We start from the raw sequence: 16,522 nt of genomic DNA, 5'->3' as shown, positions 1-16,522 counted from the left end.
AACTGATGCGTTGCTTCTTTTCCTGCGTTGTAGCATCCAGCCGCATTTTGCATCTTAAATTTTAAATCTTGGCACACTTTTTCTGTTCCCTTGCAGCTTAGGGGCTGTTTTCTGTGTCTGCCCTGTCTGCCTTGCATGTACAGTACTGTGCATGTGGCACTCTTCTGCTGCTGTGACTCTGCACAGATACAGCAAGTAGATCAGTCTGTATTACAGACATTCCTCACTTACCGACTTACCTGTTTTGCGACCACTCGCACTTATGACCGACCTCCGACCTTACGTACGGTGGCAGCGACAGTGTGACGTCTCGCCGGCGGAAGTGATGTACTCCGTTGTTCACTGCGTGTCTCGGTAAGTATTTCATTGCCCGATGTACAGTACACTGTTCAGTACTGTACATTTGCAACGCTATACAGTACTGTATAGAGTTCCTCACTTAATGACCAATTCGTTTAACGACCTGGTCGTAGGAACGAAACTTGTTTGTTAAGTGAGGAATACCTGTACTGCACTGCTTTGCCTACTCCTTGGTCACTTTGTGCCTCCAAGTTTCTGGACACAGGACACCTTCTTCACTCCACAGGATGTGAGTACTTTTGGGCATATGGCAGATCAGATCACATGGCTCCCTCTTTTACCCTGCTATCCAGAGAGGAGTTTGCTTTAGTAATATTTAAATTCATAGGGAAAATGTATGTTCTGAGTCCGCAGACCTCAGAAGGTGCAAGTGGGCCCCCTCTCCTACCCCCTTAGACTTTTCTCTGCCTGCTGTTGCACTTGCTGAGATAGAATATGAAGAAGAATGGGCTGATTCCAGTTTTGTGGACTCATTGCGTGTTAGAGCTGCCCGGCTACCACAATAAGGCACACAGTGGAATGGGGGCAGCACTCAGCGCACACACACAATGCCCTACACGTGCATTTATTCACATGCAGATGGTGGGGTTGGTTTTTATTTTAATTTGTATTTATTTTATTTTTTTTACCTTTTCCTCACTTTTTAATTTTATTATTTTGCATTTTTTAATTACTTTTTAATTTATTTATTTGTTTACCTAGGCTGCTCTACAAGTGATCTGGGCAGAGCACTTGTAGAAAAACGAGCGCCGGCTTCCCCTGTTCTACATTTAGACCTGCGTGCCCGAAGCAGGGCTAAATGTACAAAAAAGCTACCCGCCCGGTGCCCTGAGCTGCATGTTCTGGGCATCGGGCAATAGGAATTCCGCACCCCATAGAATTGCGTGTAAAATCTGTTTCTTGGAGTACCTAACCGGACAAAGGACCCTCCCCTCCCCTTGTGCTGGCAACAATGGGGTTAGGGGAAAAGGCCATTTTAATTTAATATTGTCATAACTGAATTGATTTTGAATACGATAGACTTGGATATGCGGCATTTCTTTACTTTGACGTTATGAATGCCCTGTCTGGTTTTAGTAAATTACATCAACAGCATGCTTTTTCTTTCTTCATCAGACTTTATTAAAGAAGTCACCATAGAATGGAATTAGAACATTTCTGGGCCCTATAAGGTCCCATTCTTCAAGGCAATTGTGACAACAGTCTTGGCTTCATTTTTGTGGCAGAATAGATCTAGCTCTTTCATTCTACAGCTAAATTACACAACCCAAGGAAAGGTTTTTCTCAAAACAGGTGAACAGGTGGATCTAAAAATAGACATCCCTGACTAAAACGCCCCTCTTAGAGGATTAAAGTACCTCTTTTCAAACCTTAAATGCTCATTATGTTCAAAGGAGCCCTGGCAACTTGGAATTTCAGGGCTACATGAAGCTGAAAAGAGTCAACATAATATATCTTATAGAAAAATATTTTTGTTCTCTGTATTTCTTTGTATTTCTCTATATTATAAACTCAGTTTTATTTGGGACATACACTGGCTATCTTAAAAGAAACCTGTTATAGGTGTAACATGTAGAGCTGCCATTGTTGGCTTTTCTTTTAAAGTGATAGTTACTTGACATGTTGATCCTTTGGCTTCAGTACCTTTAGAATCACTGTCAATCAAAGGCCTTCCATTCTCTGTCAAAGGAAAAAAACACAGTGACCCCTTCTCCTACAGCAATCGTATTTAAAACCCAACTCCAGCCAAAATGATGGAAAGAGGATGTGATTGTACAGTCGCACCCTTTGCGTTTTGACGATTACATCAGATTGTTTTGGTTACCAAACTAGCTTAGTTTATATTGATAAATTAAAGTTGGAGTTTGCAGTGACTCTGATTATATATAGAAAATAATGCCTAAATAATATTTGTCATCATGTCCATATCAGGTTATCTTTTGCCTAGTGTCTATTGGTTTAAACTATATACAGTTAATAGAATTAAAGCGGACCTTTACCGCCTTCACTACAAATCACATCAGCATTCAGCTCTGCATGCTGATTTAAAATGATCTTACATTCATTAGTTAAACAAACATATTTTTGATTCACTTACAGTTTATCCACTCCCTGGTCCACTTTGGCACAAATATTGTAATCGTGCCCAAGCATTGCATCCTGGGAAGCTTAAATCAGCAGAGCATTGCTGGGAAATCTCATGAGATCTCAGTGAAAGGGATTTCCCCTCCCCTGAGATGATGTGCATGGTCACATGTGCCAGAAATCCAGGAAGTAAAGGGAGATCTAGTAATCTGCCCTTAGTTAAAATGGCCACTGTCAGAAGACTGGGAAAGAACAGAGAAATAAGGAATGCAAAGAATAAAAAGCCGGCAATTACCTAGAAGTATGTGTTTGTAGATTGTCATTACTAAACATTTCTAAAGGCACGTTTGTTGTTATTTTAAAGATATGAGTAAAGGTCTGCTTTAACTGTACCAGCCTGTATACACCCCTTTATTACCAGGCCAGTTTTCATTTTTTAGTGCTGTTATAGTTTGGCTGGCAATTACAATCATGCAACACTGTACCCAAAGACATTCAGCAGAGGTAGTGAGTGAATTTATCCATTTGTTCACTTCTCCTGCCTTCTCCAAAGCCTTCACCCCTTTGTGAATAACCCTGTATATCCTCAATTATGAATGAATGTGAAGTGATCTCTATCACCTCCTGTTCATTCATGATTGCGGATATAGTAAACATACTCTGTTATGAATGATCTGGAACACTCAGTATAGAGGATTCCTGTTCATTTATAACAGGGGATGCAGAAAAAGAGATTGAGGACTCTGTTCTCAATCTTTTTCTATTTTAAAAGGGAAATATCAGGGGTCTGTTTAGACCCCTAATATTTCCCCAAAGCCCCTCAAAGTAAAGTAAAATATTTTATAAAAATAAAATATTTAAAAACAATTGAAAAAGTTAAAATAAAAAACATTTTTGGCTTCAGCCTGACTTTTTTTTTCATTTTGGTATAATTTCAGTTTTGAAATTTTCATTTCGGTGCACCTCTACTTAATACCATTATTTTTTTTGCAACCCTTCACCCCCCTGAATGCTGTGTATCCCGGGCTCCACTGAAATGGATTCCATGCTTACTTTAAGGTGGATTTTTTTTTCAGTGGTATGTTGATACTATATATTATGCCTATTGATATGTACAGTAATTCTTGTTCTTGCTTTAACTGATTTCTTGCAACTGTTTTTCTAGAGCCTTTCTGAGGATGACGACAGCTTCAGTGAATCTAACATAAGTAAGTTTTATACATTTGTTTTTCTTTCTTACAGCAAGAAGTAGAAAATGATTGTTGAGAGTGACCAAAGGTATCTTTCCGCTGGCACAATTCTACAGGCAATGAAAAGCACACACTTGCCAGTAGTCTTTGCTTTCTGCCACTCAGATAGTTGTATTTTTAAAGATCCTGCTTCATATATGAAAATGCTGTGCGTATTAGTTCTCCTGCGTCCCGCAATACAGCTCGCTTTGTTTGCAGCAGCCTGGCATTGCATGCTATTGTAGACCACAGATTGAATATTAGCTTGCAATGCCAGGCTGCTGCAAACAAAGTGAGCAGAGTTCTGTCTTATATTAAAAAGGGAATGTACTGTGGAGACAAATCTATAATTTTGCCACTTTATAGATCTCTGGTTCGGCCTCATCTGGAGTGGACATGATTATGATGTACGAGATGTTCAATGGTGATAGCAACATCAGCAATAAACCTTTCACGGTAAACTCCAAAACAAAGACTAGAGGCCACCACCTAAAATTGGTAGAGAAGAGATTTCGCGACAAGGCGCGTAGGGGATTCTTCACAGTTAGAGCGGTTAAGGTCTGGAACTCTCTGCTGCAAGCAGGGGGGGGGAGTTTGACTTAATGTCACTTTTAGCTTTTTGTAGTTGCACCAGAATGAAAGGAGTGACACATCCCCTCTAATCCATGTAAGTAAATAGTTAGGAGGTCTAATTCTTTCTACAAAAGCCCTGAAGTAAAATTGTTACATAGTATTTCAGGTTGAATAAAGACACAGGCCCATCAAGTCCAACCTATTGCTGAGAGTGTGGAATCATTCAAAAAGCGTTTGGACGATTTCCTTAGAGACCGTAACATACAGGGGTACAGGTACACTTAAGAACAAGATCACACAAAGACTCATACACATGCAGAATCACATGCATACATGCAATAGGTTGGACTTGATGGGCCTGTGTCTTTATTCAACCTGAAATACTATGTAACAATTTTACTTCAGGGCTTTTGTAGAAAGAATTAGACCTTCTACCTATTTACTTACATGGATTAGAGGGGATGTGTCACTCCTTTCATTCTGGTGCAACTACAAAAAGCTAAAAGTGACATTAAAGTCAAACTCCCCTTCCCAATCCTGCTGTAGGGACTTACCTTAAATGATGTCTCTAAATCCGATCTTCTTTCCTGTAGTTTTTAGCTGTCCCTTCAGCGCTGGTGCGGGTTTCCGATCAAGCGCTGACTCCTCTGTCCTCCTCTTCTCTGCTGTCCTGCTGAGTCTGTGCAGGTGCACACTGCTCCATATACTTACCCTCTGTCTCTCCTTGTCTCCCGGCCGAACATCCGTACTGCGCATGCACCCGCCCCAAAATCCTTTGCGGCCGTCCGAGGAATTTTCGGATGGGAGCGCGTGGTGGAGACAAAGGTAAGCGGGTTTGAAAAAGTGTTTTGTTTTTTGCTAGCAGTAGATATATGCAAAAACATACAAGGGTTTAATGACCTTAAAGTAATAAACGACACCAGTGCAATAAATTGTAAAAGAGTTTTAAATGCTGGAATAGAAATAACGTGGCTTGCAGTCAGGAAGAACTGACAATCTACATGTTTTTGTCAGGTCAGTGACTCACTAAAGCCTAAACGCAATAATTGCGCTTTAGTGCTTCCTCTAATATTAAAGTGACATTACCTCAGATGCTTTTAAATAAAACAATGCTGTAATGTGTGACTTACTTTAATCCATGGTAGTTTCCCTTCTCTTTGCTGCTTTTTCTTTTAAATCTTCATATCATTACATGCTGAGGAGAACATAGTACAGCCGCCGCGTGCCCGGAGTATAGCTGCCGCACAGTAGAGCCGCGGCGCAGTAGAAGAAAAAATACAATGTATTGTGGGTCATGTAGTCCTCGTACCTGTAAGAGTTGCGCGTGCCTCAGAACGGAAGCCGAACACAGACCGCAAGGAGGAGAGGGAGCGATGCCGGACATCAAAGGTAAGTTTTCGTATGAATGTTTTTATTTAAAGTGTCAAAGATTTGTAGTTAGATTACTTAGATCAAACTATATAGAGAAAAAAACTCAAGCCTTTAATATCAATTTAAGACATGGGAAACATTCGCCAGTTTATATTAATATATTGTATTGTATTCAGTACTATGTTTTAAATCCACTTCACTCTTTGATCTACAATCTATTTAGATTCTTAGCACCCTACAGAGCTTGCTGTCTCAAAGCAGCATTCTCCCTTCATTGCCCTCCTAGGATGTATGTTACTGGAGCTCACACAGGTTTCCAGCACCAAAGAAGAATCACTGTGCCACTTCTAGGAAAGTACAATCTCCTTCTTTGAGAATATCCTTCCACGGCAGCTAAACAGCAGTGATAGTGAGTCTGCAGTCAGCCAACGTTTTACATTTATTTCTTCATACTGCTTGAGCTGTTATCTATTGCTCCAGATTCATCTATCTGCAGCAATAGCTTTGGAGGTCATACCCGGACTCCACTGGACTGGACAATTGCAGTTCTAGCCTGGAATATGTTCTTAGGGCACTATGTTCTGCAATTTGGTGCTTTTAAGAGTCTACTGTGTTGGGTTCAGAACTTTGGCACAGCCTCTGGTGTGTTCCAGCCTCTAAAGACTAAAGGTGGACATACATTGTACAATTTTCATTTGAAATTTCTCGTTTCTGGCAGGAACGCTTGTTCGATTAACCTCCGTGCCCCGAGTCTGGCTCGGGGTTACCGCTCCTAGCATTGAAAATTCACCCCGAGCCAGACTCGGGATTACCGCCAGGGAGGTTAAGATAGTCAAATGTCGATTTCGTAAAGCGTCTGTTAGCTATACTAACTAACCAATTTTTGACGAACGACGGAAATAATTTCCTTTTGCGCATGTTCTGTGTTCTTGCTGAGATATTTGACGAACGAAACCCCACTGATTCATCGATTTTCGATCACTCCGAGAAAATTTTTCCAACCTGACCAAACAAGAAATTTAGATCACAATATCAAAAACAAAAATCAGTGATGTAGCATCGACTGTTCAATTTCCATTCGAAAGACCATTTGTGTACAATTTCCGAATAAAAATTGTACAATGTATTATGTCCACTTCTACTTTGTAAATAGGCCATGTGGACCAGGTACCAAAAGTTACCTATTAGGACCATTAAGCACCTTTATTATCCCTATTTTCCCATTTTATACACAAAGGGTTAATGCTGAAGGACAGGAGTCCTTCAGCATGGTAGGAGTGGCAGAGCAGAGGCCAAAAATGTATTTCTTTTTTATTTAGATGTTTTATTTTATTCTAGACATGTTCTGCTGCATTAACAATTATCCAACTTTTTAATAATATGACGTGTTGAAATTTCAGTAAAAAGATTAAAAACTCTTGTGGGTTTAACCAGTATTCTTTTTGCTATTCAAAGATTTAAAAGAGAACTATGGGGTAAATGTTTTTCCCCAAAGTTCTCTTAAGGGTCACGGGAGGACATATACTAACCTCCCGTGACCCAAAGCTCAGTATATAGCAGGCTATTGCCCACGATATACTGAGAGCGCCGCAGCCGGGACGGATCCTGACATTACTGTTGAGATCCACCCAGCTAGCTGATTGACAGCTGGCTCTGCCTATCTAGAGGCAGAGCCAGCTGTAACCGTCCCCTTCCCGTCCGTTCCTCCGGTCAATGCTGGAGGATCGGAGCGAGGAGGGTGGAATCCCTGCGGGGAGCTGTGATTGGATACAGTGTATTGGTGTATTTCACACAGGCGCTCTGTTTCGGTCCGCCAGTCAGTCTTTCAGGCGGACTCGATCGAATGCCTAATGCAAGTCTATGGGCAGCCATGGGTAAACGGACGAGTGTAAATTTACACCCTGTTACCCCTGCCTCTGGCCGGGTCTGTAAAAACAAACGGAGCAGTGTTCCGTTTCGCCGGGCCGGATCGTGCTGTATCGGGGGTAATCTGATGTAAACAGACACATTTCCGTTTACATCCGATTCCCCATAGACTGGTATGGGGTCAGTAAATGCTGTTTTTGGAGGAAAAAACTATACAGATATAGATCTCTTAGCGTTGACATCCGCTCCGTACTGCTGTGATCAGGAGAGGATCTGTTCACGGATCCTCTCCTGATCAGCTTGTGTGAAAGGGGCCTTGCATAGAAGTATTATCCTAAAAACAAATGTGAGAGAACATTTTGAACAATACCTTGCAATGCTAATAACAATGAAAGAGAGGTGGTGGGACAGAGGCAAGTAATATGAAAATGAAGGAGTGATCAGCATACCGAATGAGATGATGACAGAAGCTCCACAGATATCCCGGCAGACCACCACTTCTTCAGGAGAGCTCTTATCTCAATGCTGTTTGTTGGTGGGGAAACATCCTACTGAAAACAATGCATGAAAAATGAGTAACAAGTTATCTGATGAGACCAAATCCTTAGGCCCCATTCACACTGAGCGACATGAAAAACGATCGATTTTTTGTGCGATTTTATATGTGCGATATTGCGCGACTTTTTCCTATTGGGCTGTATGCAATCAGGCGCAAAATCGCTCGAAATCCGCAGAAAAAAGGGTCATGTAGGAGCGACAATCTACCAGCGACGAGCTACCAGCCATATTGAGCGGCGAGATGTGAACAGCTCCATTGAAATGGATTGGAGAAGTTACATAGAGCGATATCGCGTGGAAATATGAGCGATATCGCTGCAAAAATCGCGCGATAAATCGCTCAGTGTGAATGGGGCCTAATAAGTAATGATGTTTAACATAAGTGACAGCATCCTTTTAGAAGAAGGATTCAATTGTTGTTGCAGCTCAGTCTGTTCTGATCAGATATCAGTTGAATAGAGCTCTTTTACTCCAGAAGTTGAGGGCCAGAATACAGACACAACTCATCTGTCATGTGACCCTTCTATAAATGCAATGATCACTGGCAAGTTTTCTCGTACATTATTGCTCCTGTCCCTAATGTAATGTGTTTTATTTATGTTCGGTGTTGGAGGCGTGATTTAACAGGGGAGCAGAGCCAGCAGGCTTCTGTCTTAGATGTAATCAGTTTGCTGTTTTGTGACATGGGTTATATATTAGAACTGTCAAGAATTTCTCTCTGAGATGGACGATAGCTGTTTTTTGTCTTATGTTCTCTTTTGTTACTGTGCCATTTGGAAGCTTAAACTTAAGAGGAAGCAGCTTCTGAAAGAACATAATATACCCGATGGTCTGTGCTCAATAAATTGTGGATGTACACCTCATTTAATATGCTGTACAATATGCAAAAGATAAGAAGCCCTGTTGTTAGAAGTAGCTTAAAGTGCACAATACAAAGTGTGCCATACACGAGGAGGAGAACAAAGAGCTGCAGCTGTATTGGGGAGCTGAGAAATCTCAGGTTTCTTGTCTATGTGTCAGTCATCTGCCTCCGCTGATGAAAAGTGAGTGGGATCACGCAGAGCCGAGCGCCCTTCAGTGTTCTGTCATGACAGGCCTGCAAGAGACCCGTGTGAGAAGCATACAGCACATTTGCTCTACACAATTAGAGAAACTTACTCCTGAATTGCCTTTACAGATGGAATCTCTGCACAGACTGCGGCTGGGGGAGGCTGTCACTTGATGAGACAGTTATGCAGAAACCTTTAGTGCGGTGTTCTCAAAGGACGGACACACACACCCGCGCATCTGTGATGATTTATTACAGATATTTACAATCATAAATATTCTTTACACAGCATACGAACTGTTGCAAAGTCTTTTAAAAGACGGCAATGGAAACAGTAATTTGAATGTAATTGCTAAAAAAAAAATCTGTTTTAGACCTTGTTTGCACTATAGTTTAAATGGGATGCTCAAGCAATGTTTCTAAACACTGGATGCCAAACAGTTAACTGAGCCAAATAGCCAAATCCACTTCCCTGGGCTTTTCTTTGTGTCACAGCATTGGAGAATTGGGGACCATGTTAGGCCCACACAAGGGTCAATCTGTTTTTCTTCTAGGTGGCGTTGTTATTACTAAGTGGCCATGATGCAGTTCTCATCTGTGAATCTTTTTATTTTAGTGCAAAGTTCTTGAGGCAGTAATATCAATATATTTGAGGATGACTTTGGTGCTGAATGTGTATTCAGCTTTTAAGGGTTACATTTTTGAGAGGTTAATGTGAACATTGGTTGTACTGTTAGGGTCCTCAGGCAGGGCTGCGAAGTGAAGAATACTCGAATGGGGAAGAAAGGAGGTGTATTACCAGGCAAAATACACTTGTATCCTTCTGTGCACGTGTACAAAAGCAAAAGTTTCCCAGCATATTCACCAGCCGGCCTGCAAAAAACAAATGACACTGTCTGACTATTAAGGTTAAAAACAGGTTTTAGTTGCACAACTTTTGCAAAATATGTGGAAGCCGCACACTGCCTTATCAAGGCCCCTCTGTGTACTGCCGTCCTAGCTGTAATCTTGTGTGCAAAAGCCGCCGAGAGTCTCTTTAAACAGCCCCATTGCCAGTGATGTATACTGTCCGTCGCTGGTCATGAAGGGGTTAATTGTATGCAGCATATGTGAGAGGGTAGGATGTTTCATGGATTCAGAGTCTTAATAGATTTGTCCAGGTTGCAGGGCACTAGAGTTCTCCTCTATGTTTGTATATGACAGAGCTCTCTGCTTATGGCTCAGGGCTTTCATTGCCTGCCTTTTCCATGTTAGTGTCAAATAGCTGCTGGTTGTTGGGATGTTCAGCCCTGATGTGCTTTCTGTGCTGATCCCTTTGTTCTCATTGGTAATATTTGTGCATGGTAGGGATGCAGGTAGCAGTTTGAACCTACTTACCCATGCTGCCCTTACCCATGCTGTCAGGCAAACTCCAGTCCTCCTGCACTGCTTCTGTGATCACATAGGTCTGCACCAGCATCTCTCAGGTGTGTAGTAAGTCTCTCTAAGGGAAGTAGGTCACTCTACATTGGTACAGGTTCTAGAGAGAATTCACAGCCACATGTCTGCTTATGTGAACACCAATCTCTGTCCCCTTAGTTTTTATTTATTTATCAGAATTACGATGAGAATCCAGTTGAGACGTGACTAGAGTATTTCATCTTTTGGTCTTTCATCTTCTCTATGTAGAAGCTCTGCTACTAAAGACTGACGGTCCACACTTAGGAACTATACTAAAATTCTCCAAATCTAGTATTCCTACCTGCTTTTCCTGTTCTGGTATAGACTCTGTTGTTAGGATTACTTCTGTATCCCATATCTGTGTTCCATCTCCAAATATTCTGTCTTCTCAATATCTTTTACAACTTCTAGTCATCTACTGCATAGCTTGCCATAGACTTTTTCTTACCTTAAAAGCTTTGCACTCAGCTGCACCTCCTCGCCTTTTACTTCTCCTTGTGTCCCTGGACATTTATTGATCCTCAAAGATGCCTCCTCTCTGGTATTTTCTGTAGCTACTCGTTCAGGCCATATAATATTCTCCTTGACCTAACCTAAGAACCCCTGGCTCACATCCTCTTCAAAACTTCAGCAAATGAAACTTTAAACACCACGTGGAATAATTTCCTAAGTCAACGGCACAGTTGAAAGCCACTCGCATCTCCCTGATTTTTAAGCATCTATCACATATTAATTACATAGCAGCATTTTTTTTCTTCATTTAGTATGGTCAGAGATAAATAATATATGTAACATTTTATTAATATTTCTTTCAAGCCAAGTTAGTATAGGCAACCCTCAATTTATGCCAGGGTTAGGCTCTAGAAGGAATGGTTGCAAATAGAAACCGATGTAAATTGAAACCTAGTATGTAATCTAATGTAATGGGAATCATCTCTGAATTGGTGCTGACACTGTCTTTCCTTCTGGAGGGGGGATGCTTTTGTTCCCGATGGTCCCTGTGTGTGTTGTAATGTAGTCACCTCTCCAAGCTCACTCCCATGATGGACTACAATCTCAATACAAGTTAGTAAACTAAATGTGAGGTTGTAGTCTATCACAGGAGTGAGCTTGGAGCGGTGACTACTTTACACACACAGAGGCCATGGGGAACAAAAGTAGCCCCCCTCCAGAAGCAAGGACAGTGTCAGCACCAATTCAGAGATGATTTGAGGATCTACAGCCGAGTGATACATACATAAAATACATTTTTGTCAATAGTTAAGGTACTTGAATGCATTTTTAAGATTTAAAAGAGAACTATGGGGTAAGTGTTTTTCCCCATAGTTCTCTTTAGGGTCACGGGAGGACATATACTAGCGTCCTCCTGTGACCCAAAGCTCAGTATATCGCGAGCTACAGCTCGCGGTATACTGAGAGCGCCGCAGCCGGGACGGATCCCGACCTTACTGTTGAGATCCACCCAGCTGCGTGAGTGACAGCGAGCTCTGCCTACCTAGAGGCAGAGCCAGCTGTGCCCGCCCCCTCCTCGTTCGTTCCTCCACTCAGCGCTGGATGATCGGAGGGAGGAGGGGGATTCCAGTGGGGATCGGTGACTGGCAGTCACCGCTCTCTGCAGGGAGATGATCGGGAAGTGAGCGGATCGGCGGCATGTTTCTGCTTACTTCCAGATCGATAGAGCCGACCCGTGACAGAAACATGCCGCCGATTGCTCACTTCCCAATCCATCATGCTCCAGTTTTTTGCTAGTGTCATATACTCTTTTTCTTCAAGCAAGTTTGTCCAATGGCTGCCGGGCTATAAGAGCTCACGTCGCAGCTTTTCTAGATTGACTGTAAAACATTTTTATCAGCATTTCCATAAGTTTCCATTACCCAGCCTAAACATGGAAAACGCCATTCATTACTTACTGGTGTAAAAAGAGGTTTCAATGAGACCACTTTATTTTTAGGCTTGGAGCTGCTGGGAGGAGGTGTAGATAAATAGATACCAAACATGCCAAGCTTAAAAAAATTGTGTGCGCCCAAGAAACGGTGAGAATATACGGTACACCAAATTGTCCATAGGTGATGCTTTTAAAACCTGCACAGGTCATCAGTTCAGAGTTAACCGTAAATATTGGCCCTAGAATTACATGTGTGGCGCAATTGTGGTTTCCATGCATAGACGCACCTGATGCCTGTTTACATTAGTATGTGGGCATTCACGGGGACAGGGGACTTAAAAAACATATTTGGGGTGTTTTTAAATGTATTTTATTTTTTTAAAAATTTTTTTACTTCATTGCTATCGCATAGGGGGGCTCACAAGCTCTCTATGTAATAGCACATTGGAGGTAGCAGGTTTTCTAATAGACCCCTAATGTCACCTTTGCAGCCCATTGAAGATGATCAAGCACGGATCGTGCTTGATCAGCTTCTTCCCCATTCTCTGTGGCTGGGGAATGACAGCTCAGAAACCGGAAGTGATGGACTCAGTGTCACTTCTGGTTTCATTTAGTGGGGTGGAGATCAGCAAACGGACATTTGCTGGGCTCTCTCCCTGCTAGCCGCCGACACCCGCTATCCAGTCCCAGACTCGCAGGAGGGACAGTGCAGCCCAGGCAGCAAGATGGCGAGTGTTGGGGGAAGGTGGTCATCTGGCGGCTTTTCAGCTGTGAGAATCGCTTTTTAGTGTAAAGCTGACAGTTGGCTTCACACAGGTAAATAGATAGCTGCCAGGAGTCTGTTTAGAGGGGCCTCCTGCCAGCGACATCTTGCATTTGTTGCTGGCAACGAAAGGGTTTATGGGCCAGTGTCATCAAGAAAGAATGTGAAGGCAAATCTCCTTAGATGGGACACAGCAGTTAATGCTGAACTCTATGCAGATATAAAACACAATATTGATGCCCTATAGTAATTATGTTTTTGTAGATGTATGCAGTGTAACTACCTGAATTTGACTTGGTATTAGCCTCTTGCAGAACCTATACAGCAGAGCTCAGAGTGGCAGATGAAGAAGGGGCCAGTTAATTCATCACTGTGCTGCTTCTCCTTCACTGTCCACACACAGGTTGTGTGAGGGACAGCTTGGACTCAGAGGAAGAGGGTTGAATCATGCTGGGGATCATACCATTCAGAATACTCTAGTGGCAGAAACAAATAAGTCCCACGGGGAACAGCTCTGGATTGAGTATTGCATTATCTTTTATTGGACTATTTAGCTTTTTCATTTTTGACACAAGTTCTGCTTTATCCCTTCCGCTGTTACCAGCATAACTATTAAGTTGATGCCGGCATTGTCTCTAGTACTGCTATATTAGCTGCTTCATGACTTCTACATGCTGAGGAAGGTAACCCCCCCCCCGTTCCATGAGTCCTGAGCTCACCTTTCTTTCCTGGGTGCCTCCTTGTGAGGTGGAAGACCAGCGAGCATTCATTTGATCTCTTCTCGTTTCAGGGTTGAGAACTGAAGAACCTGGTCAACTAGCATGTACAGAGTGCAGCGGTCACATTAGGAGTCTAAGAAACCCCCAACGTCTTCTTAAAGAGAACCTGTCAACCGCACTATGCTATCACATAGCAAAGCAAAATGCAAAAACAATTTAGAGGCAGAGCCAACTGTACCCGCCCCCCTCCCCCGTCTGTTCCGCCAGTCAGCGCTGGCAGATCGGAGAGGGGAATCCAGCCCCTCCCCCTGTCACGGCAGAGAGCCGTGACAGGATCGAGAGGTGAGGGAACCTGGTATGTGTTCGCTCACCTCCTGATCTACTGAGCCGACCTGTGACTGTCACAGGTCGGCTAGAACTATTAGGTGAGTGAAAAGCACTCACCTCATAGTTCTCCTTTAATAATTTTAATTATAGAACACCCCAAATTTTTTTAAAAGGCCCCCTGCCCCCACCCACATATGAACGCAGTAGCATGAGTCAGTTGTGCGCACGTAGTAAAACAATGATTGCGCCACTGAAATTAGGTATCGCCTCACATGCCAGAGTGAGAGTAATAATTGCAGGCATTGTGTGTGGGCAAATGTGGTTACTGTATTTTTTCTCTGTTTCATAGACTCGGCTACATATTTTACTGTACAGACCCCCCGAACAAAGCAAGGAGAAACAGTTTTATGTTTCCAGAACTATAGTGCGTCCTCTGACTCAAATTCACCTGGAAAACCCTTCCTCTTCAATCTGCGGGCTGAACAAATAAAATATAACAGATTCTTCCATCAATGCTTCCGAGCGTGGATAAAGAAATCCTCCGCTGTTTCCATGGTATTCTGACAGCGGCCGCTGGCTGTTGTCAGAATACCTGAATGGAGCAAGCAGCTGATTTGCTGCAAGCATCGTTCAGCTGAGAATTTTACAAGCAGCTCTTTCAGTTGGCTAATTGAGGGATGCCGGGCAGAAGAGTACCGGCAGGAGCACCCACTGGGCGAATTTCGGCTGGATCATCAAGAACCCACTGAACTTTGCACCGTGTATAGCCATCTTTACAGCATACTATTGTGAATTTAGCCATAAAGCCCCCCACTGAAGAGGCACAGGCCCACGAGTGCCATTTTGGCAAAAGCAGCCCTGTACCTAGGTCAGTTTAAATGCAAAATTTTAATGTTCAACTGGAATTTGCGTTTTCTTTTAAACAAAATGCTTAAAAATGTTTCGATTTGCCAGCCTCATGGTTGCCACATGTCACTTTCACAATGCCTGAAATTTGCGGCTCGTTTAGATTACAATGCAAAAGCAGCACTTGTCTGAGAAAGTGAAAGAGAAAAATAACAGCTTCATCTTGGACTCTCACGATGAGAAAACTGTCCCATAAATATAGACGATGTTTATTATTTTGAAGAACATTTCGGAGAGAAATTGATTTTACCTTCACAGCAGCTCCGTATCTTACTGTACCGCTGTTTGAAATATCTGGAGGGTGGCAAATTTCGGCAGTGTCAATATATTTTCACAGCTCTTGTTAACATCCTGACCTGTGCTTAGTATTGTATTCCTGCTTCATGGTTGCTTTACAGTCACACGTGCCATCTAGGAAATATCTTTTCCCCTCCATTAGCCGTACATTTCCATAAGAAATATCACATAATTACCGTGTTAAAAATATAAGATCGCGATCATACTCATGGGAGACGAAAGTAGGATATACACGAAAGTCCATGAACCCATCGCACTCCTGACCGCTTGTTCCACAGAAGACAGGATGGGTGCTGCGGTAGTCAAGCGTGGGTGCAGCATATCACACTGTTGCAACGTTTCAGGGTCGCGCAGGATCCCCTTCCTCAGGCAAAGACATGTCCCCTCACATGTGAACGGAACGCTGTTCGGCTATTCACTTCAGCTCTGTGCGGCTTATTCCAACCGTACATCGGCTAAAATCAGCCGTGGATTGACTGGCTTCGGTCAGCCGAACATGCTTTGCACCATTGCCAAGTTCCATGTTTTAACCCATCAATACCATTTACAAAAAATTGCAGCAAAAAAAATAATCTTGGGGTGTCTGCTTTCAAAAAAGAGTCATTTGTGGGGTTTTCATACTGTCCTGGCATTTTCATTTGGTATGCTTTAAAACAGAAAGTAAGGGAAAGGGTTTTCTTTTCAAATTTTTTCGGTCTTTTTTCCCTTTCTGTAGTAAAAATATACAAAAAAGTGGTTATTAAATGCAGCTAAAAGAAAGTTGCATATGTCTCATAAAAAAGGATATAACATTAATTTGGGTACAGTGTTGTGTGAGTAATTCCCAGTCTTTCACAGTGTTGAGAACTGAATAATGGCCTGGTATTGAAGGGGGTTTAACATACTGGTACTGAAGTGGTTAAAAGAGAACTAAAGCCAACCCTTTTTTTTTTTAGCTGTAGTCCTCTTTTGGATCAAAGGAATACATTTACTAATGTCTTCCTGTTACCCAAAGTCAGCTCCTAGCCGGCTCCTACCTGCTATTTGCTGAAAGCACAGAGCCGTGCTGCAGTTGGGAAAGATCCCGAAAATATTGTCGGGATCCACCCCACTGCT

General features: G+C 42.5%; 1 protein-coding gene across 1 annotated transcript in view; it reads left to right on the top strand.

Annotated features, from left to right (window-relative positions):
* The first annotated feature begins 262 nt into the window (after window positions 1–262).
* Window positions 263–16,522, top strand: part of PIWIL4 (piwi like RNA-mediated gene silencing 4) — a 138,498-nt gene continuing 122,238 nt past the window's right edge. Inside the window, exons 1-3 of the mRNA XM_018556805.1 lie at window positions 263–354; window positions 553–589; window positions 3,611–3,653. Of these exons, the coding sequence (XP_018412307.1) occupies window positions 263–354; window positions 553–589; window positions 3,611–3,653 (172 nt within the window). The remainder of the gene's footprint in view (window positions 355–552; window positions 590–3,610; window positions 3,654–16,522) is intronic.

This window comes from Nanorana parkeri, unplaced genomic scaffold (assembly GCF_000935625.1).
Source record: "Nanorana parkeri isolate BGI_ZX_2015 unplaced genomic scaffold, ASM93562v1 scaffold254, whole genome shotgun sequence".
Lineage (NCBI taxonomy): Eukaryota > Metazoa > Chordata > Amphibia > Anura > Dicroglossidae > Nanorana > Nanorana parkeri.
Note: the sequence above shows the minus strand (reverse complement) of the source record. Positions and strands in the feature narration are given on the sequence as shown.